This window comes from Notolepis coatsorum (assembly GCF_963971535.1).
Source record: "Notolepis coatsorum genome assembly, chromosome: 14".
NCBI classification, from domain to species: domain Eukaryota; kingdom Metazoa; phylum Chordata; class Actinopteri; order Aulopiformes; family Paralepididae; genus Notolepis; species Notolepis coatsorum.
In genome coordinates this window covers 47,695,134-47,717,544 of record NC_140178.1, presented here as the reverse complement: position 1 = coordinate 47,717,544, position 22,411 = coordinate 47,695,134, and the positions used below count along the sequence as shown (strand labels likewise).

The 22,411-nt window shown below is 43.5% G+C and overlaps 1 protein-coding gene across 1 annotated transcript in view; it reads right to left on the bottom strand.

The window, feature by feature from the left end:
• LOC311239764 (cytoplasmic dynein 1 heavy chain 1-like) overlaps window positions 1-22,411 on the bottom strand; it is a 218,548-nt gene that overhangs the window by 100,275 nt on the left and 95,862 nt on the right. The window contains exons 30-35 of the mRNA XM_084328191.1: window positions 20,612-20,852; window positions 18,592-18,775; window positions 17,940-18,152; window positions 15,256-15,494; window positions 4,034-4,190; window positions 2,350-2,577 (exon numbers count right to left, since the gene is read on the bottom strand). Of these exons, the coding sequence (XP_084184317.1) occupies window positions 2,350-2,577; window positions 4,034-4,190; window positions 15,256-15,494; window positions 17,940-18,152; window positions 18,592-18,775; window positions 20,612-20,852 (1,262 nt within the window). The remainder of the gene's footprint in view (window positions 1-2,349; window positions 2,578-4,033; window positions 4,191-15,255; window positions 15,495-17,939; window positions 18,153-18,591; window positions 18,776-20,611; window positions 20,853-22,411) is intronic.

Below are 22,411 nucleotides of genomic sequence, written 5' to 3'. Positions count from 1 at the left end.
AAATTAGGACACTTTACTGGCCAAATGCTGGTATTTTTTACGTTTGGCTGGTAAAAAAAATCAGATACCCGCCAGTTGGCTGGTAAGCCAAAAAGTTAGTTTCCTCCCCTGCTGGCGAGTATACAAAAAAATAAAACATTCTGCAATCACTGCACTGGCAAACGGTGCGCGTCTTCTGAGTGTTCGCTTTAGTTGACAGTGCCACGAGAGCACTGCACAAGACCACCCGCGGACATATAATGTTTAATAAACGTTTGCGCAGTACTGGCCAACCCGCGGACATATAATAATAAAAGTCCCGCGGTACAAGGCTAGCCATCAGGAGCACTCGCAAACTGATAACGTTAAACACAGCAGAAGATGGAAAACAGACAGACTGACCAACGGGGAACTGCATCCAACCCTAGTACAACCCTCGAGTATAAGTTACTAAGGACACATTTAAATCACAGAGGTGTAATGTTAGTCTACTGGAACTGTATACAGTGGTTAGCTTCTAGTTAGCGTTTTAGCTATAACTGCTTGCTAGCTAACTTTAGCCCTGTGTTCTCAAAGCAGCCAGCTAGGTGTATCTGTTATGACTATAATGTTTCCAAAAAAGCACCGGACTACGACGTAAGGTTAGACATTTTATTTCATGCTCAAAAGCCCCTGGCTTGCACATCGCAGTCACGAAAGGGGCTAGCTCAACCAGTGCACTGTGCACAACAGCACACCAACCCAACTGACGTTGCCACAACACTTGACGGTACTTCACAGCACTGTCGTAAGACCACCGTGCTGTCTTAAAGGCACAGTGTGCCTACCCAGATGCATACACAACATTGACACGGCTTGACATACAAAGAAGTAATTATCACAATTAGCGATTTTTTTTGTCTGGTAAAAAATCTGTTTGGCTGGTAAAAAAAATCAGATACTCGCCAGTTGGCTGGTAAGCCAAAAAGTTAGTTTCCTCCCCTGATGGAAACCATTTAATGAATATCTGAGAAGGGAAGATATAGGAGGGCTTCTACAGGAGGAACCGCCCCGCTCTCTCCCGTGGTCAATTGACCCCGGGGGAGAGCGGAGGTGTTGTAAAGATGTCCATCTGACTTTTTACTAGGGATGCTCGATATTGTCTTTTTTACCGATACCGATATTCCGATATTGTCCAACTCTTAATTTCGATACCGATACCGATATCAACCGATACCGATATATGCAGGGTTTCCCCCCCAAAAAACGGAATAATTTCAGGTAACTAATAATTTCACGATGCATTCAAAAGGCTTTCTAAATGTAAGCATTATCTGTGCAAAATATGATAATTAAAAAAGTAAAAATTAACATTACATATCTCTTGTTGTTGAATTAAACCAACATGCATACTTTTGACAATAAATAAAATAAGAATTGGTTCTTACTTGCTTGCCTGGGTAAATAAAGGTTAAATAAATGTAAAAAAAAAAAAAAAAAAAAAAAAAAAAAAAAAATTGTTATTGTTTTTTTTTCTTTTTTTTTTTCGATACCGATATTTTCCGATATCACATTTTACTGCCGATATCGGCCGATAATATCGGTCGGCCGATAATATCGGACATCCCTACTTTTTACTTATTTTGATATATGTACGAGTTCGCTTACTGGAGGTACCATTGAATGTATGTATTATTTCTATATGATAACAGTAAAAGTGGACTTAAATATGCTAAGAGAGAGATAAGGGGAGGGGGGTAAACTTGCGTACACTTGTGGAGAAAAGGAACAAAAAAATTATTGATGGCAATAAAAACCTGACTTGTGTACTGTAAAACGCAATAGAAATATTGTTTAAAAAAAAAAAAAGTACCGGATTCGGTACCCATCCCTAATTGTATGTATTATTATCTTGGTGATGGAGCAGAAGGTCAATTCAGAACTTCAATTAATTTGGCTTTCTGTTAAAGAATTTTGTTGTTCACAAATCATCCCCGATTCACACATCCCCACACGGGGTATCATTGGAAGCCACACTCATTGGCTACAACGATCCACAATCATTTTCGAGATCGGATCTAGATTGACGGAACTACTGCAGCCTGAGTCGGGAGTGGTATTTTGTGCAATACCGTGTACTTTGCACAAGCCTCAAATACCGGCATGTAACTCGAGAACCGTTGAACGGATTTTGTCGCTATCGACAGGCAACAAATAAGCCTTCAATTCGATATATATTGTATTACAAAATATGCACACCCGAGCCACTAGGGGTCGCCAAAGTGCTGGTTGTAAAAAGTCCAAAAAACTTCCCTGATATGGGCTGTCGCAGGCTAAGAATTAAACACAAGCAAATGAGAAGCTTATTTCCCATCAAACCCAGAGGCTCACCTGTAGCATGGGAGACGCAGTCTCCTCCTCCTCCTCGGTCCCTCCTTTCCTCATTCGCTGAGCCTCGTCCTCTCCCTCGTCCAATGGGATGCTGCGGAGGCGTGCCAGGAAGTTGTTGAAGATCATGTCGGTGCTGAGGACATCCTCGCTGAACCACACCATGCCACAGCGCGACACGGTGGCCAGGGTGGCGTACTTCAGGTCCTGCACCTCAAACATGACACGTACCTGGGGAACACCAAGGAAACACAGCTTAGGAACAATAGGTCCCTCTGATACTTAAGAAATAAGGTTTCCTCTGTGTACCGTTTCCTCTGTGTACTATATTTGATCATGTTATAGTTTCCTCTGTGTACTAGATTTGATCATGTTAGTTTCCTGTGTACTAGATTTGATCATGTTAGTTTCCTCTTGTACTAGATGTATTCATGTTGTACTTTCCTCTGTGTACTAGATGTATTCATGTTGTACTTTCCTCTGTACTAGATGTATTCATGTTGTACTTTCCTCTGTGTACTTGATGTATTCATGTTTTTGTACTGGATTTGATCATGTTAGTTTCCTGTGTACTAGATTTGATCATGTTAGTTTCCTCTTGTACTTTCATCTGTACTAGATGTATTCATGTTGTACTTTCCTCTGTGTACTAGATGTATTCATGTTGTACTTTCCTCTGTGTACTAGATGTATTCATGTTGTACTTTCCTCTGTACTAGATGTATTCATGTTGTACTTTCCTCTGTGTACTTGATGTATTCATGTTAGTTTCCTCTGTGTACTAGATGTATCCATGTTATAGTTTCCTCTGTGTACTAGATGTATTCATGTTATAGTTTCCTCTGTGTACTAGATGTATTCATGTTGTACTTTCCTCTGTACTAGATGTATTCATGTTGTACTTTCCTCTATGTATTCATGTTGTACTTTCCTCTGTACTAGATGTGTCCATGTTGTACTTTCCTCTGTACTAGATGTGTCCATGTTGTACTTTCCTCTGTACTAGATGTGTCCATGTTGTACTTTCCTCTGTACTAGATGTGTCCATGTTGTACTTTCCTCTGTACTAGATTTGATGTTATGGCACCATCACAGTGTTCCCTCGGTGTTGCATGCATTTACAACCACCGTGATGAGTCAACTGGTTGTGTCCCTCATAAGGCTGTCCCCGAAGCCTGTTTTTGGGATTCAAACTTCGTCAGGGTTTTTCGAACGAACGTTCGAACCTTCGTACCTTCGTTTTTAATTTCAAAAAGAAATTCTAAAAAGTTATTTTTTAATTATTATAATTTTTTTTTATAAATATCCTCAAACTAAATCCTCAATTTGAATAAAGTGATTAATCTGATTAAATGAGTATTTTTTTCTTTTTATTACATCAACTTTGCAGCCCCAGACCCAGCCCAGGGAGAAGCCCCAGCCCAACTAAATCAATTAAATCAACTTTCTAATGAATATAACTCAGTTTCTTTTAATACTATAATATTAGTGTAGCCTAATCTTTATCTGCAACTGTGAAGAAAAACCAGAATAAATAGAAAAAAAAATATATATATTTTTTTGTATTAAAAATAAGAAATTCTAATGTTGATTTAGAATTCGAATGCAAACGTAACGAACGAAGGTTTGGGCTCAGCCCTAGTCCCTCATCACTCCAATGTTGTGGAGTGTCGTGGAGTGTCCTTACATTGGGCGGCAGGCTGAGACGCTCCCCGTTGGGCAGGGTGAGCAGCCGGTTGTCGTCCAGGACAGAGTTGAGGTTCTCCACCCACTCTGGGTCCACGTCTCCATCGAAGATGATCCACTGGCGCTTCTGCAGCTCACCGCGCACGTTGTCGATGATCCTGGAGTCGGGAGAAAAAGAGCAAAAGTCATACATTATACGAGCCAAGGCAAAGGAGTACTTGTTCTTGTGGAAATAGAAATGTATTGTACTGTATTCGTACTGTCTTGCACTTTTCCACTAAATAATTGTCCTTGCATATATTACTACCTACTATACTATTATGTCTCTACTATTATGTCTCTACTACTATGCACTCAACACTGTAGCACCCACGTTTCAACACTGATGAATGAAAGAGTTGTACCCTTTCTGCTGACCTGTTGTACAGAACTTGTACCCTTCCTGCTGACCTGTTGTACAGAACTTGTAAGTCGCTTTGGATAAAAAGGTTCAGCTAAATGTATTTACACCCCATGAATGAATGATCATTACATTTATATAGCGTTTTTCTAGACACTCAAAGCGCTCCCCAAATTGTAGGGTGGAAAACACTGGTAGCGCTCAACCTTGGGCTACGCTGGCTCAATGGCTGCCATACACTGGCACCAGGCACACATCACACTACACAATCCCTACCATACACTGGCACCAGGCACACATCACACTACACAATCCCTACCATACACTGGCACCAGGCCCACATCACACTACACAATCCCTACCATACACTGGCACCAGGCACACATCACACTACACAATCCCTACCATACACTGGCAACAGGCACACATCACACTACCAGGGTTTCCGTTAGAATTTTCTTTTGTCGGTCTGAGTGTCCGGTAGATTTCAATCTACCGGACAAATGGGATCAATTCCGGTCAGAGTTTATTGAGCTTAAAAACAATTGATAGGCCTATATAAAGAATGACATCCTCAAGGAATTTATAATATTTTAACTTAAAACTAGGCTACTTTTGCGTATATACAGTCATTAATATATTCCAAATAAAATAAGTCCCTTGAGACTTCGTGCTGCTGCCGACTTGAGGTGTCGGTGGGCAGTCTGCCCGACATTAATAAACAGCAGTCTGTTATAATCACATTTTTATGAGCTAACGAATTCCGTTATATTGGACATTTGTATTAATGATATCAAGCGAAGAACTGAGAAATTTGGCAGAGAGAAACGGCAACATTATCGTGGGTTTGCGTGATGTATATCTCCACCTCCCAACGACTTGGTGCTGGTCATAATGTCCGGTGAAAATAATTCCCTCTAAGCACAATTTGATTATTTGAATTGTATTAAAATAGGCTCAAATTAAATAGCCTATGCGATGAACGAAACAATCATTACATTTGTTTCATCGTTGCTTCACCAAGCAGCCGGTCTAATAATGACAACGGTGTGTCAGTGCGAGCTTGCTGCTAGATTTACGAGAAGCATGGAGCTGCAGACCCGCAGAGCAGCAGTGTTTTCAGGTCCGGTCGGGGGACCGCTCAGCAGCGCCCCCCACCCAACAGCTGAATTGCCAATGGCTGAATTGGAGTACTGCACTGTGCCGGCACGGCTGGTGGGTTCTGTGGGTCTGCAGCTCCATGCTTCTCGTAAATCTAGCAGCAAGCTCGCGCTGACACACCGTTGTCATTATTAGACACACCTGCTTGGTGAAGCAACGATGAAACAAATGTAATGATTGTTTCGTTCATCGCATAGGCTATTTAATTTTAGCCTATTTTAATACAATTCAGATAATCAAATTGTGCTTAGACTAGGGATTTATTTTCACCAGACATTATGACCGGAGAGATTAAATATGTCGGACAGATTTTGCCGGTCAAAAACCGGTAATTACCGGACAACGGAAACCCTGCACACTACACAATCCCTACCATACACTGGCACCAGGCACACATCACACTGCACAATCCCTACCATACACTGGCACCAGGCACACATCACACTACACAATCCCTACCATACACTGGCACCAGGCACACATCACAATCCCTACCATACACTGGCACCAGGCACACATCACAATCCCTACCATACACTGGCACCAGGCACACACTACACAATCCCTACCATACACTGGCACCAGGCACACATCACACTACACAATCCCTACCATACACCGGCACCAGGCACACATCACACTACACAATCACTACCATACACTGGCACCAGGCACACATCACACTACACAATCACTACCATACACTGGCACCAGGCACACATCACACTACACAATCCCTACCATACACTGGCACCAGGCACACTAAACAATCCCTACCATACACTGGCACCAGGCACACATCACACTACACACTGACTACAATACACTGGAACCAGGCACACATCACACTTAGGGATGCCCCCCGAAACCCGGTTCGAAACGGGAACTGGTACTAAATTAGAAAAAAGATAAGCTCTGACGTTATCGGTACTGCTATCTGTAGTCTAGGAGCGGATTAGCTACGGAGCTAACAGAGTGTACCATCCATCTGCGACTGCGACGCAACGGTGGCAGCAACAGTGGACACAGAGTAATGTTAACGTTATGTCGAGTTCATACTACACGTATGAACTCGACATAACGTTAACGTTACTCCGTTTCCATGAAGTGTTTAATTAGCAGCAACAGAAATGGAAACGGAAACGGAAATGAGGACAGGAAGCCATCATGAAATCGTTGTAGTCATATTGTAGTCTAATAGTCTTATTAACACTATGGTCGCCAAAAACGCTGTACCACGTCATTCCCCGCCATGCTCATTCTGCCAAAGACGCCGTACCACGTCTTTGATATCAATATTTCAAAAATCTGTGATCGAAATCATATTTCTCCCCCGGAGACTTGAGATCTACTGTTGATCCCCTCTCAACTCTCCAACGGTTCAAGAGCGCCATCTGGTGGCCGATCAGCGGATCGCCCAGAGCGGAAACAGGAAATGGAAGCTGGTGCTCATTCCAATTCGGTCCGATCACTCGATAATAGTCCCAGGACTCGAGCTAGACACAACGGATAGCAATCAGTTACCAATAACTCGATAAACAACATGATTTGGACGTATATACTATTATACAACCTGGAAATGGATCGCATATTTCTACATCCCATAATAGGAATATTTCTGTTCCACGCTCATCGCCCAACGCTATGAGGAAGCTAGGGTAAGACAGGGTTTCAGTTAGAAAAAATTGTTGCCGGTCTCAGGGTCCGGTAGATTTAAATCTACCGGTCAAATGAGAGAAATTCCGGTCAGAGTTTATTGAGCTTAAAAATAATTGACATCCTCAAGGCATGTAGATTTATAATATTTTAACTTAAAACTAGGCTACTTTTGCGTATACAGTCATTATATTCCAAATAAAATAAGTCCCGAGACTCCGTGCTGCTGCCGACTTTAAATCAAATAGGTGTCTGTGGGCAGTCGCCCGACATTAATAAACAGCAGTCTGTTATAATCACATTTTTATGAGCTAACGAATTCCGTTATATTGGACATTTGTATTAATTATATCAAGCGAAGAACTGAGAAATTTGGCAGAGAGAGACGGCAACATTATCGTGGGTTTGCGTGATGACTCTCTCTACCTCGCAACGACTTATTTGCAAAGAGTATGTCGCTGCAGAGCAGCAGATTCAGCTGTTTTAAGGCTCTATCTGGGGACCGCTCAACAGCGCCCCCCACCCAACAGCTGAATTGCTGCACTGTGCCAGTTATGGTGGATTCTGTGGCTCTGCAGCTGCATGCAGTCGCAAATCTAGCAGCAATCTCCCGCTGACACAGCGGTGTCATTATTATACCTGCTTGGTGAAGCAACGATGAAACAAATGTAATGATTGTTTCGTTCATCGCATAGGCTATTTAATTTTAGCCTATTTTAATACAATTCAATCAAATAGTGCCTAGAGGGAATTATTTTCACCGGACATTAAGACCGGAGAGATTAAATATGTCGGACTTCAACAGATTTTGCCGGTCAAATACCGGTAATTACCGGCTAACGGAAACGCTGGGGTAAGATTCAGCGTTTTTTTTAACGTGTTCGATACTAACTGCTCTAATGATCATATCACCCACACTAGATGAATCATCTAACGTTGGCCACGGAATTATAAACGACCCGCCCCCATCCGGTCAACATCAGATGATCAGTAGTAACTTCTAAAAGCACGTCCATTTGAAATTTTTTATCTCACGCAGATTCCTATCAAACTGTATTTGATCATCAATATAATGCATTTGGGGCTATAAATCACGTTCTGGAGAAAGCTGCAGAAAACGATAAAAACATACTTATACTTTAGACCGTATTTTAGTATGAATATGTGAATAAAAAAGTATAACGTTGCTACACCCTGAACAATAGATACTTGATGTTGAATGGGCCATAGTAATGTCAATTTAGCAATACAATTTAAAAAGTTATAGCCCTGCAAAGAAGGGGAACTTCTCCATAGACAAATAGAGCTGGCGGAGGATGGTATATTAAGAATATAAGCCTGGCGACCAAAGTGTTAACTAAAAGATTTTAACTAAATAAAAAGCAGCAGCACTATTGGATAACTGAGTGACTCATGTTTGCTATGTATTTATTTCTTTAGGCGAGTAGGACATTTGTTTCACAGTTTTAGCATGATGTTTTATAGATGGCTAGGTTAAACACAGGTTTTTGTTTTTAAGAGGGGGGGTTTGATTTGATTGAAGTGTATTTCAAATATGCAACACAACAAACAAACATCAAGTACAGATATAGCCTTAAGCCGTTCAAATAATAAATGTATAATTTTTTTTAAATAATAATAATCTAAAAGAACCGATAAAGAGTATCGATAAAGTACCGAACCGTTAAGCAGCATCGATAAGAGTAGTAGTATCGATAAAATCCTAACGATACCCATCCCTAATCACACTACACAATGACTAGCATACACTGGCACCAGGCAGCTTATTGCTTATTGCCAGCGGAGGAGTGCTGCCGAGTGCTTCCGCATTTTCCCTGATTGGTTGCGACACGCCCCGCGGCAGGCGCGGCAGCCGCAGAGCTTGCGGCATTATGTAGCCGTAATCCGCGATGATTTTCATTCGAAGCTTAGCTCACCTGGCAGCGCTGCGGTCCGTTGGTGACAAGTTCGAATCCCTTCAATTTTATTTATTTATTTATTTTTTAACGTGTATTCTTTCGCCGGTTAAGGTTAGGCATGGTTAAGGTTAAGGTTAAGGTTAGGCATTGTTTCGGAGTTGGTTAAGGTTAGAAGGGTTAAGTTTAGGCGCTGTTAAGGAGCTGGTTAAGGTTAGAGTTTGTCTTAGAGAATGGCAATATTCTTTCTATGGTTAAGGTTAAGGTTAGGCATGGTTAAGGTTAAGGTTAGGCATTGCCTCAGAACAATGACAGATTACAAAGGCACCTCCCTCAAGCTGAACAGTGACATATCCTTAGCAAATGATCTCAACTCCTTCTATGCGAGGTTTGAGGCTGTGAATAACAACACCAGCCTACAAACCACGGCAATGGGGGGGGGGGGGGGGGGGGGGGGGGGGGGGGTCTGCTGATGGAGACTCAGTGTTCAGGGTAACAGAGCATGAGGTGAGACGGATCTTTAAAAAAGTGAATATCAGGAAGGCAGCAGGACCGGACGGCATCCCCGGCCGCGTCCTAAAAGTCTGTGCCGACCAACTGGCCCTGGTATTCACTGACATCTTCAACCTGTCCTTGGAACAGGCTGTCATCCCCACCCGTCTGAAGAATTCCACCATCATCCCTGTACCCAAAAAATCTACGCCCGCTTGCCTCAAGGACTACCGCCCTGTAGCCCTCACCTCCATAGCCATGAAGTGCTTTGAGAAGCTAGTGAAGGGCTACATCTGTTCCTCCCTCCCCATCAACCTGGACCCCCTGCAATTTGCATATCGCCCCAACAGGTCCACGGAGGACGCCATAGCCCATGTGCTGCACACAGCAGCATCACACCTGGACAAGAGGCATGGGAACTATGCGAGAATGCTGTTCATCGACTACAGCTCAGCATTCAATACCATAGTCCCCTCCAAACTCATAGCCAAGCTCAGGGACCTGGGCTTGAACTATGACCTCTGCCAGTGGGTCTTGGACTTCCTGACGGGCAGACCCCAGGTGGTAAGAGCAGGCAACTGCACCTCCTCATCCATCACGCTCAACATAGGGGCCCCCCAGGGCTGTGTTCTGAGCCCCCTCCTCTACTCCCTGTACACACATGACTGCGTGGCACAGCGGAACAACACAATCATCAAATTTGCTGATGACACAGTAGTGGTGGGCCTGATCTCTGCCAACGACGAGAGGGCCTACCTGGAAGAGGTAGAAAATCTGTCACAGTGGTGTCAGGAGAACTGCCTCTCCCTGAACGTCAGCAAAACAAAAGAGATGATTGTGGACTTCAGGAGGTCGGGGGTCAAGGACTACAGCCCCCTCAGCATCGACGGGGCACCGGTTGAGAGAGTGAACAGTTTCAAGTACCTCGGAGCCCACATATCCGAGGACTTGACATGGACCACACACATTGACAGTGTTGTGAAGAAGGCACGACAACGCCTCTACTTCCTCAGGCGCCTAAGGAAGTTCCAAGTCAGTCAGAAGATCCTTAGGAACTTCTACTCATGTACAATAGAGAGCATCCTGACTGGCAACATCACCTCCTGGTTTGGGAATAGCACTGCACAAGACCGTAGCAGACTACAAAGAGTGACACGTTCAGCCGAACGCACAATTGGAGGGGGGCTTCCCACCCTCCAGAACATTTACAACAAGCGGTGCAGGGGGAAGGCTAAGAGAATTATTAAGGACTCGAGCCACCCGAACAACTGCCTCTTTGAACTGCTGCGGTCAGGCAAGCGATACTGGAGTCTTAAGGCGAGCACAGAAAGACTCAGAAGAAGCTTCTATCCCCAGGCCATCAGGCTGCTAAACGAACAATAAACAATATGCAACAACCATCAAATGCACACAGCACACACACGCACACACTCACTTAAACAAACAACACACTGCAGCACCCACTCTCCACACTTTAGATCACACAAACACTTTATATTTATTGATAAAGGATTTGCACTAATATGTCTATACTGAACACTGTGACCCCATTTTTTTACCTAATTTTTTTTTTTATGTACAATGTAATATGTCTATACTGAACACTGTGACCTCATTTTTTTACCTCATTTTTTTTTTTTTTTTTTACTTCTAATTTACATACTTATCTTATCTTGTCTTGCACAGTCTCTGGAGCGTAACAGTAAGAAGCATTTTGTATAAAAGTATTCTGTACTTCTGTATGACAACTATTAAAGAAACTTGAACTTGAACTTGTTTCGGAGTTGGTTATGGTTAGAAGGGTTAAGTTTAGGCGCGGTTAAGGAGCTGGTTAAGGTTAGAGTTTGTCTTAGAGAATGGCAATAGACAGCCTATTTCCGCACTCACATGGGCGTCGGTGACGAATGCGGAAGCATTCTTGCACTCTTCCGCTGGCAATAAGCTACACGCCACCAGGCACACATCACACTACACAATCCCTACCATACACTGGCACCAGGCACACATCACACTACACAATCCCTACTACAATACACTGGCACACATCACACATCACACTACACAGTGGCTGAACGGCTCAGGAGACAGGGATGGATATCGGTCCTCAGTCCTCTGGTTAACATGGTTTGAATAGAATTAAGGCGATTAAAAAAAATCATCTAATTAATTACAGGATTTGTAATTAATTTATCGCATTTTAATCGCATAACCATTTTATGCCTGATATTCTATAATCATATTTCAAATTGCATGTGTCCGGATGGCAGAATTCAGTACTGTATCTACAAAACCTTCTGTTTAATAATCTTCCATTTATTAATTTGCTTAGATTTTTCAGGTCTGGTCAATTTTAGCATGGTGTTATTTTTTATTTGATTTGAATTCTTTATTTCGAACATGCAATGAATACAAACAAACAATAACAAGAGCAAAACAACTCAATCTACATGTTCGAAAAGGAGTAGGAAGAAGTATACACTTATTTAATCCTACCCCTTTTCCACTACTCAAATGAGTGTACTATTTTAAAACATAAAAAAGAAAGAAAAGAATATATATATATATGCAAAACAAAAAACAAAAACTATATATGTAAAACATGAAATAAATAAAATAGAACAAAATAAAAATGTAAACACCCGTGAATATCAAGTCCCTTCCTCATCCCTGTACCTTGTGAACATCATTTCCTTATACATCAGTTTGAATTGTCTCATGTTTGGACATTGCTTTAGCACCACATTTAGACTGTTCCACAGTTTCACTCCACATATCGAGATGCAGTGTCTTCTCATGGTAGTGCGTACGTTTAGCACTTTTAAATTGTGTTCTCCCCTCAGATTATAACCCCCCTCCCTATCAAAGAACAATTCTTGAATGTTTCTTGGAAGTGCATGACTTTTTGCTTTATACATTAATTGTGCCGTTTTAAATTCCACAAGATCATTTAACTTCAATGTCTTTGACTCCAAAAACGATATATTAGTGTGATCACGATAACCTGCAATGTGAACTATCCTTATGGCCCTTTTTTAGAGTATAAAAAGTGGTTGTAGTGTAGACTTATAATTGTTTCCCCAGACTTCAGCACAGTAATTTAAATATGGTAAAACTAGTGAACAGTAGAGAATGTAGAGTGATTTTCTATCCAGAATGTGCTTTACTTTACTCATGACTGAAATGCTTCGTGAGAGTTTAGATTGGACATGTTTTATGTGAGGTTTCCAACAGATTTTATAGTCCATTATTACACCTAGGAATTTATTTTCATAAACTCTTTCAATAATCACATCATTTATTTTAACTTGTACCAGAGTATCCAATCTACAGTTTCCAAACAACATCATTTTAGTTTTGCTCAAGTTCAATGATAATTTGTTTCTATCAAACCATTCCTTCAATTTCTTCATTTCAGATGCGATGACCTCTAAAAGCTGCTGGACATTCTCACCAGAAAAAAATATATTAGTGTCATCCGCAAATAAAATACATTTAAATATATTGGATACTTTACATATCTCGTTAATGTACATTTACAGGGGTGTCAAACTCATTTTCACAGAGGGCCACATCAGCATTATGGTTGCCCTCAAAGGGCCAAAGACCGTATAAATGTTAATGTAATGTAAAATAAATGTAGCTACACATTTACATATTGTTAAACATGTTGTTTCTGTATTTATTACTTATTCAAGTTATACATATTGCATATGCATAGATGTAAAAATATATGTTAGCTTATGTTATTTTAACAAATAATTTTAGTTTATCAGAACCCCATATTACTCCATCAATCAATGATCAAACCATTCAAGTAAATAACAAAGAAGAATATCATCAAATACAAGCTATGACATTAAGTTTGTTCAAAACCTTTTTGTCACAGTCAAGAGGGGCAGAACTAACACCTGTGAGCTGCAAAGAACACATGGGACAGAAGTAGCAGATATTACAAAAACAAATGGCTGCACACAACCTTGCAGAGGCCATACATCCAACTAATGGAAGATAGTTTAATTAACTTTAATTAACAGATTGCAGAATGGGTACAGTACAGCTCAATACACACAATTGTTAAGGGGATGCAGACCAGAGAAAGACTTTCGACTTGTTTACATCAGGGTCCCCCATTTTCAATTCGTAATGAAATTGCTATTATGTGTCTGCATGAACACACAACTGTAACTGTACTCAAAAATAACAAAATAAGGGTTGTCTCAGTTCACAACTATATTGGTCAAGTTTTGGGTGGGACTTGTTTGCGTCCCTACAGCTTCTAATTCAATTGAGCGAGATGCTCGGTTATGTCACACAGCCAGCTTGCATCTGAAAGTTCAGACAATATTTCTTCAACCCTTTGTTACCTATTCCGCCTGGATCTTTTTTGTATTTTGGGCTGTAAAATTGTCAAAGAATGTCTGAGGAGTAAGTGCTTTTGGCTTTTTTCCTTTGTTACTTCATCAATACCTCAGATGTTCAACACACATGTATGTGTAAGAATGTGTAATAACTAAGGCTGTCAACGCTTTATTAACGCATTAACCCACAATTATTTTAACACCGCTATTTTTTAACCCAAGATTAATGTAAAAAAAAAAAAAAAAAAAAATCCAGAGCTCTTGGGGGGCCACATCAAATGACGTGGCGGGCCGCATTTGGCCCGCGGGCCGTGAGTTTGACACCTATGATGTACAAGATGAACCGTTTTGGACCCAACACTGACCCCCTGGGGGACATCACAAGCAATGTCCAAACATTCAGATTTATAATCTCTCATTGTCACAAATTGTTGTCTTTTATTTAGATAGCTTCTCACCCAGTCCAATACTACCGCCCTGATCCCATATCTCTCCAATTTCCTGATTAATATATCATGATTAATAGTATCAAATGCTTTTTTTAGGTCAATGAATACTCCAGCTACATGTTTTTCTTTATCTATGGAATTTGTGATTTTTTCAATGAGTTCTATTAACGCTAGTGATGTTGACTGGTGTGTTCTGAATCCATACTGGCTATCGGCGAGTAAATTATGTTTATCAATGAATTTATCTAATCTGTTGTTGAAGAGTTTTTCTAATATTTTTGAAAACTGAGGAAGTAGAGAAACAGGCCTATAATTTGTGAAGTGGTGTTTATCTCCAGTCTTGAACAGAGGTATGACTTTAGCTATTTTCATTTTATTCGGAAATCGACCAGTTTTGAATGATAAATTGCAGATGTGCGTGAGTGGTTATTCACAGTCAAAGATAAAAAAACATTTTATTGATATTCTCATTTGGTTCATTACAATTTACCTAGTAACAGACAGTATTTCTGACACTGGGAATACATTCCCTGAGATCCATAGATGTCCCTAGAATCAGATACCAAGAACATGCAAATGGACCATATTAAAAAAAGTCTGTAAATGTGTATTCTACGTTATTATGGAATGAATAAGATAAAAAAAAAGTATAATAAAAAAAAAAAAATTATTAATTTGAGTTAATTTTCATAACGTGATAATTTGATGTGTAATTAATTAATCTAATTAACGCAATAAACTGACAGCCCTAGGTTGAATATAACATCCTTTTTATTGGCACAATAACTCACTTCCTGAGGATGTGCGTGAACAGGCCGTCGGTCCACTCGCGTGTGTTGGGGTCCAGGGTGCCGTACAGGTGGTCCTTGCTGATGGCCTTGGGGTCGATGATGTGGGCCACGCCCTCCAGGCCCTCCAGCCTCTCCAGGGCCTTCAGCAGCACCCTCCAGGCCAGGCTCTTGCCGCTGCCCGAGGGCCCCACCATCATCAGCCCGTGGTTGATCTGGGTGATCTGGTAGAGCTGCAGCACCTGGAAACACCGGGAAATGAATTACAGATGCAGCCGAATGAAGGTTTGATTGATTGATTGAAAATACAGGGTACAACACAGTACAAGCTCAATACTAACAACTGCTAAGAGGATGAAGACCAGAAAAACACCTTTGTCTTGTTTACATAAGGGTCCTCCATTTTCAATTCATCAAGACATTTATGACATACAAATATACGGTACTGTAAGAAGAGCCACCCGTAGGGGCTCTTTGAGAGCGGTTTTGAAGGAGGGTAGGGATTCACATTCCTTTACAGCTGTGGGTAGGGCGTTCCACGTTATTGTGGCATAATTGCGAAACGGTTCTCTGCTAAACGATTAAAACAGTTTGGGATATTTGGAATATTGGCAGACTAAAGCCTAGAGAGGCTTGTATTCAGTCTATGAGAAACCAGGATATGCTCGCTGGGATATGCAGATATTGGCCGGGATATTAAGGCATGTCAACACCGTTTACTGTTAATTTGGTAGTCTTGTTAGTTTGGTGGTCTGTCTGACTCCAGTTTCCATAATATAATAATTCTCATGTTATTGTAAGTATTGCTTGTTAAATATGTGTAATTGACAGACCATCTATTTCTATTGTGTATTTATTGTTTTGAGTAAGGGGGCAGGCTAAATAAGATTTTCTTCTCCCTGCTCCTTTTTCTCTCATGGAATGTGCAAATTGGGAGGAACAAATAAAAGTGAAATGAAATAATACGGGCATATTGGTAATCAGTAGGGATGTCCAATATTATCGGCCGATATTGGCATTAAGATGTAATATCGGAAATGATCGGTATCGGTTTAAAAAAACTATTTATTTTAGATTTTTTTACATTTATTTAATCTTTATTTACCCAGGCAAGCAAGTAAGAACAAATTCTTATTTTATTTATTCTCAAAAGTATGCATAATGTTAAATGCAAAGATATGTAATTACCTGAATTAACATTAACATTACATTATATCGGTATCGGTTGATATCGGTATCGGAAATAAGAGTTGGACAATATCGGTATATCGGTAAAAAAGCCAATATCGAACATCCCTAGTAATCAGAATATAGAAATACAAATAAGCACCTTATCTATGACCTTAGCCAGGATATTAGCTAGTATCCAGAATATAAATGCATGGGTCAACTACTAGGCCTGTCCCTGACTAAGGATTTGTATAGTCAACTTTGATTGGCCAAAATTTGCAGATAGTAGACAGATTTGAATAATTAATAATAATATATATATTTTTTTATCATTCCATTTGGGCTGTGGGGGGTGCTTAATGTCTAAAGGAGTCGACTGAAGGGTTCTTGTCCTCTGCAAAAGCATGCAATTGGTCCACTGATGGATACATCTTGATATTTGTGTAGTGTGTTCATTAGACGGGTGAAATCCTCTTTCAGTGCCTCCGTGCCCGTTTTCTTAGGCAGTTAGCCTCGCTGGTATGTGCGCCATTAGCGTTAGCCACGCTTCTAGGCCTCTGCTTTTGGAAAGAATGATATTAAAGTAATATATATATATAATTTTTTTGCATTAGACTAAGGCTACGTTTAGACGGAGAGAGTCTGAACAGAAACCGCAAAAGTAGTCTTGCGGTCTCACTTTTAATTTTGCGTTTAGACTAGCGTTTTGGGATGGAATTCTCCGTGCAGATGAGGCTGTAACGACTCGAGACGACTGAGCCCCGCTGTCACACGATTGGCGCATATGTCACATGACGTGCTGTGAAGACCCACCCTACTCTGCCTCTGATTCGCAGACTGTGGGTGGGGAATGTGATTGGACCAAAGCAGTCACTCACAGAGAGTGGGTCCAGTCACGCCGCGGGACAGATTCTTGTGTATTTAAAAGTACTGCCAATGTAGCCTTCAGGTGATCGCCATGGATAGAATCAGACATGCTTTGTTTACGCTTCTAGGCTACTGGCGCATGCCTGTGATGTAAGCAGTACGCGCGACGAGAGCCTTGACAACCCTTTCGTCATCGTTTTATGCGGTTTGACAGTTTAGATGATAGCGCAAAGGTTTATCGTTTCTAGGAATTCCACCCTGGAAGGTAGTCTCACTTTTTTGCGGTTTCACCCCGTAAAAACGCTGTTTCCGTATAAACGAAAGGCACATACGAAAAAATATTTTTGCGGATTCACCTGCTAGCGTTTCCGTCTAAACGGGGCCTAAGAGGTTGGCAGTCGACTACGGCTCCTTTTGATCGATTAGTCGACTAATCGAGGTCAGACCTAGCGTCAACGCACTCCTCAGAATCAGAGTAGACATACAGTACAAGGAATTTGATTTGGTAATTTGGTGCGACATTAACGGACAGACAATTACGGTAAAATAAAAGTGAAATAAACTGGAATATAAACTAAATAAAAAATGGAGGCGAAACGTTCTAGAAACCTCACAAAGGGCATGGGAGAGTTAAATAAACCACTGCGTACCTTCTCCACCCAGGCGCTGCCCACTTCGTCCCCGTCTCCGTAGGTGAGGTACATCTCGGCGCACACCTTCCTCAGCTCCTCCCTCAGGGGGCCCATCTCACCGCGCATGTACTGGACGCCGGGGAAGACGTCGGACAGCAGACTGAACAGCAGGGGGATGTCCTCTGCCACCAGCTTGGGAACCATGGTCTCACACACGCTCTGGATCAGGATCTACAGAGAGAGATGCACCGTGTGAGGCAATTGCACCTTTGCTAAGAACTTTTAATTAATTTCAATTCTAATTTATTTACTGCAGGTTAAATGTGTGTGTATGCATGTTGTTGTGATGTTTCAATATTTCAAATCCTAGACTAATATTGTTTTAAATGTTCTAAATGGGACGTAAACGAAGAAATGATAATAAATTGTAGGAAAAAAATAAATGCATGTTGTTATTTACCGTTGTAAGTTCTCTTATTATAAGCGAACTGTTGTCGACGGCCTATGCTCCCCCAAAAGGAGCGATAGGCGTAAGTAAGTAAGTTCTCTTATAGTACCGGACATAAGATAGTTATTTTATCTGTGTCGTGGTCTTGTTTAGCCAATTCTTTAATTATAAAATACATTTCCATAACGCTATTTATTGTATGTTGGGGCGTTTTGTTTTCACCTCCTGCTCAGGAAGGTTCTCCGCAATCTCGTTCTCATCGACGTTCTCTCCACGTTCTCGCTTCTCCCGCTTGATCCTCTGGATGCGCTCGCGCTTCACGTTGCCGGCGCTGATCAGCACGCTCTTCAGAGCACGCAGCCCGAAGTCGTAGTGACTCTGGGACGACAGCTGCTCGTCACAGAGCCTGAGACACAGAGGAGAGACACCTTTACAACAGGGACAGCTGCTCGTCACACAGCCTGAGACAGAGGAGAGACACCTTTACAGCAGGGACAGCTGCTCGTCACACAGCCTGAGACACAGAGGAGAGACACCTTTACAGCAGGGACAGCTGCTCGTCACACAGCCTGAGACACAGAGGAGAGACACCTTTACAACAGGGACAGCTGCTCGTCACACAGCCTGAGACACAGAGGAGACACCTTTACAGCAGGGACAGCTGCTCGTCACACAGCCTGAGACACAGAGGAGAGACACCTTTACAACAGGGACAGCTGCTCGTCACACAGCCTGAGACACAGAGGAGAGACACCTTTACAACAGGGACAGCTGCTCGTCACACAGCCTGAGACACAGAGGAGAGACACCTTTACAGCAGGGACAGCTGCTCGTCACACAGCCTGAGACACAGAGGAGAGACACCTTTACAACAGGGACAGCTGCTCGTCACACAGCCTGAGACACAGAGGAGAGACACCTTTACAGCAGGGACAGCTGCTCGTCACACAGCCTGAGACACAGAGGAGAGACACCTTTACAGCAGGGACAGCTGCTCGTCACACAGCCTGAGACACAGAGGAGAGACACCTTTACAGCAGGGACAGCTGCTCGTCACACAGCCTGAGACACAGAGGAGAGACACCTTTACAGCAGGGACAGCTGCTCGTCACACAGCCTGAGACACAGAGGAGAGACACCTTTACAACAGGGACAGCTGCTCATCACACAGCCTGAGACAGAGGAGAGACAGGGACAGCTGCTCGTCACACAGCCTGAGACACAGAGGAGAGACAGAGACAGCTGCTCGTCACACAGCCTGAGACACAGAGGAGAGACAGGGACAGCTGCTCGTCACACAGCCTAAGACACAGAGGAGAGACAGAGACAGCTGCTCGTCACACAGCCTGAGACACAGAGGAGAGACACCTTTACAACAGGGACAGCTGCTCGTCACACAGCCTGAGACATGGAGGCTTAAACGTTCGCATCGGAGAATTTCCACAATACTAAAAATCCAGTACCAAGAACCACATGCAACATAAATGGTAAATGGCTGCATTTATATACCAGCTTTTTATCCAAAGCGCTTTACAATTTTTGTTCCTCACATTTACCCGTTCGCTCACACATTCACACACCATGCAAGGTGCCGACCTGCTCATCGGGAGCAGTTCGGGGCAAGTGTCTTGCTTGAGGACACTTCAGACACACTGCCCGGGAATCGAACCGGGAACCTTCCGACTACCAGACGACTGCTCTACCTCCTGACTTTTTACCTTTTTCCACATATATATAATGTTGGACCAAAATATTATTGGGCTATAATCCTTCTCGGTTCTCTAAGTCAGTCAAATAATGGATTGGAACTCTGCATCAGCCAAGACTTGAAGTTTAGGACTCAGCGGCCCAAATGGGATTACTTGAATGTTTGCATTTTGACAAAAGTCAAAGATCCTCCTCTTCCTTCCAACTTGTCACTCCCCCTTCCTGTCTGACTACCATGGGATCCAGAGCCTTCTCCCGCTGTGCCCCCCCCGCCTGTGGAATTCCCTACCACAAGAAATCTGTGAAATAGATAACCTCCCCACTTTTGTTTCCCGTCTCAAAACACATCTGTTCATTCTGGCATACTCACTTTCATTTTAAGTTTATTACAACTGCTCCCCTATGTAACTCTGTAATACTGTGTTTTTACTGTGTGAAATTGTATTTGTTTTCCTGTACGGCGACCGTGGGTGCTCAGAAAGGCGCCTTTAAATAAAATGCATTATTATTATTAAAAGCGCTATCAAGTGCATACTTGAAGAAGGGGACGATCTTCTTGGCGAGGGTCTCGGCCGTGCGGAAGCCCTGGGAGTACAGCATCACCTGGGCGATGAGCTGGCGGTCGGGCTTGGTCATGGCCAGGCTGCGGAACAGCTTCTTCAGGTTGTCGGGCAGGTTGGAGCGGCCGGCGTAGCCGGGGTTCATGGTGATGAAGATGGCCATGTCCGGGCTGACCTTCACCTGCTTGTTGAGCAGCTCGGTGGTGATGGGCACGCCTGGGGAGGGGGAAGAGGACGACACAGGGAGGAGGAGGACACGGGGAGGGGGAGGACCAGGGAGGGGGAGGACACGGGGAGGGGGAGGACACGGGAGGGGGAGGACCAGGGAGGGGGAGGACACGGGGAGGGGGAGGACACGGGGAGGGGGAGGACACAGGGAGGCAGGGAGGGGGAGGACACAGGGAGGGGGAGGACACAGGGAGGGGGACGACACGGGGACCAGCCATACTAATAAGAACAATTGTGCACTCTAATTTTAACAGACTGAATATGCTATTGCCGCCCCAGAAAATGTGCTTTTCCCTCATTTTCTCCCATCCCCCAATTTATCGTCGTTATGCCAATTCCCTTGCTGGTCGTTGCGCGCATTGCCCCAATGTCGGTCTGGGGAGGGTGTACTGTAGACTATCACATGCTGCCCTACTGTCGGTCTGGGGAGGGTGTAGACTACCACATGCTGCCCTACTGTCGGTCTGGGGAGGGTGTAGACTACCACATGCTGCCCTACTGTCGGTCTGGGGAGGGAGTAGGCTACCACATGCTGCCCTACTGTCGGTCTGGGGAGGGTGTAGACTACCACATGCTGCCCTACTGTTGGTCTGGGGAGGGTGTAGACTACCACATGCTGCCCTACTGTCGGTCTGGGGAGGGAGTAGGCTACCACATGCTGCCCTACTGTCGGTCTGGGGAGGGTGTAGGCTACCACATGCTGCCCTACTGTCGGTCTGGGGAGGTGTGTAGACTACCACATGCTGCCTTAACGTCAGTCTGGGGAGGGTGTAGACGACCACATGCTGCCCTACTGTTGCTCTGGGGAGGGTGTAGGCTACCACATGCTGGCCTACTGTCAGTCTGGGGAGGGTGTAGACCACCACATGCTGCCCTACTGTCAGTCTGGGGAGGGTGTAGACCACCACATGCTGCCCTACTGTCAGTCTGGGGAGGGTGTAGACTACCACATGCTGCCCTACTGTCGGTCTGGGGAGGGTGTAGGCTACCACATGCTGCCCTACTGTCGGTCTGGGGAGGGTGTAGACTACCACATGCTGCCTTAACGTCAGTCTGGGGAGGGTGTAGACGACCACATGCTGCCCTACTGTTGGTCTGGGGAGGGTGTAGGCTACCACATGCTGGCCTACTGTCAGTCTGGGGAGGGTGTAGACCACCACATGCTGCCCTACCGTCGGTCTGGGGAGGGTGTAGGCTACCACATGCTGCCCTACTGTCGGTCTGGGGAGGGTGTAGACTACCACATGCTGCCTACTGTCGGTCTGGGGAGAGTGTAGACTACCACATGCTGCCTACTGTCAGTCTGGGGAGGGTGTGTAGACTACCACATGCTGCCCCACTGTCAGTCTGGGGAGGGTGTAGACTATCACATGCTGCCCTACTGTCGGTCTGGGGAGGGTGTAGACTACCACATGCTGCCCCACTGTCGGTCTGGGGAGGGTGTAGACTACCACATGCTGCCCCACTGTCGGTCTGGGGAGGGTGTAGACTATCACATGCCTCCTTCGATACATGTGGAGTCGCCAGCCGCTTCTTTTCACCCGAAA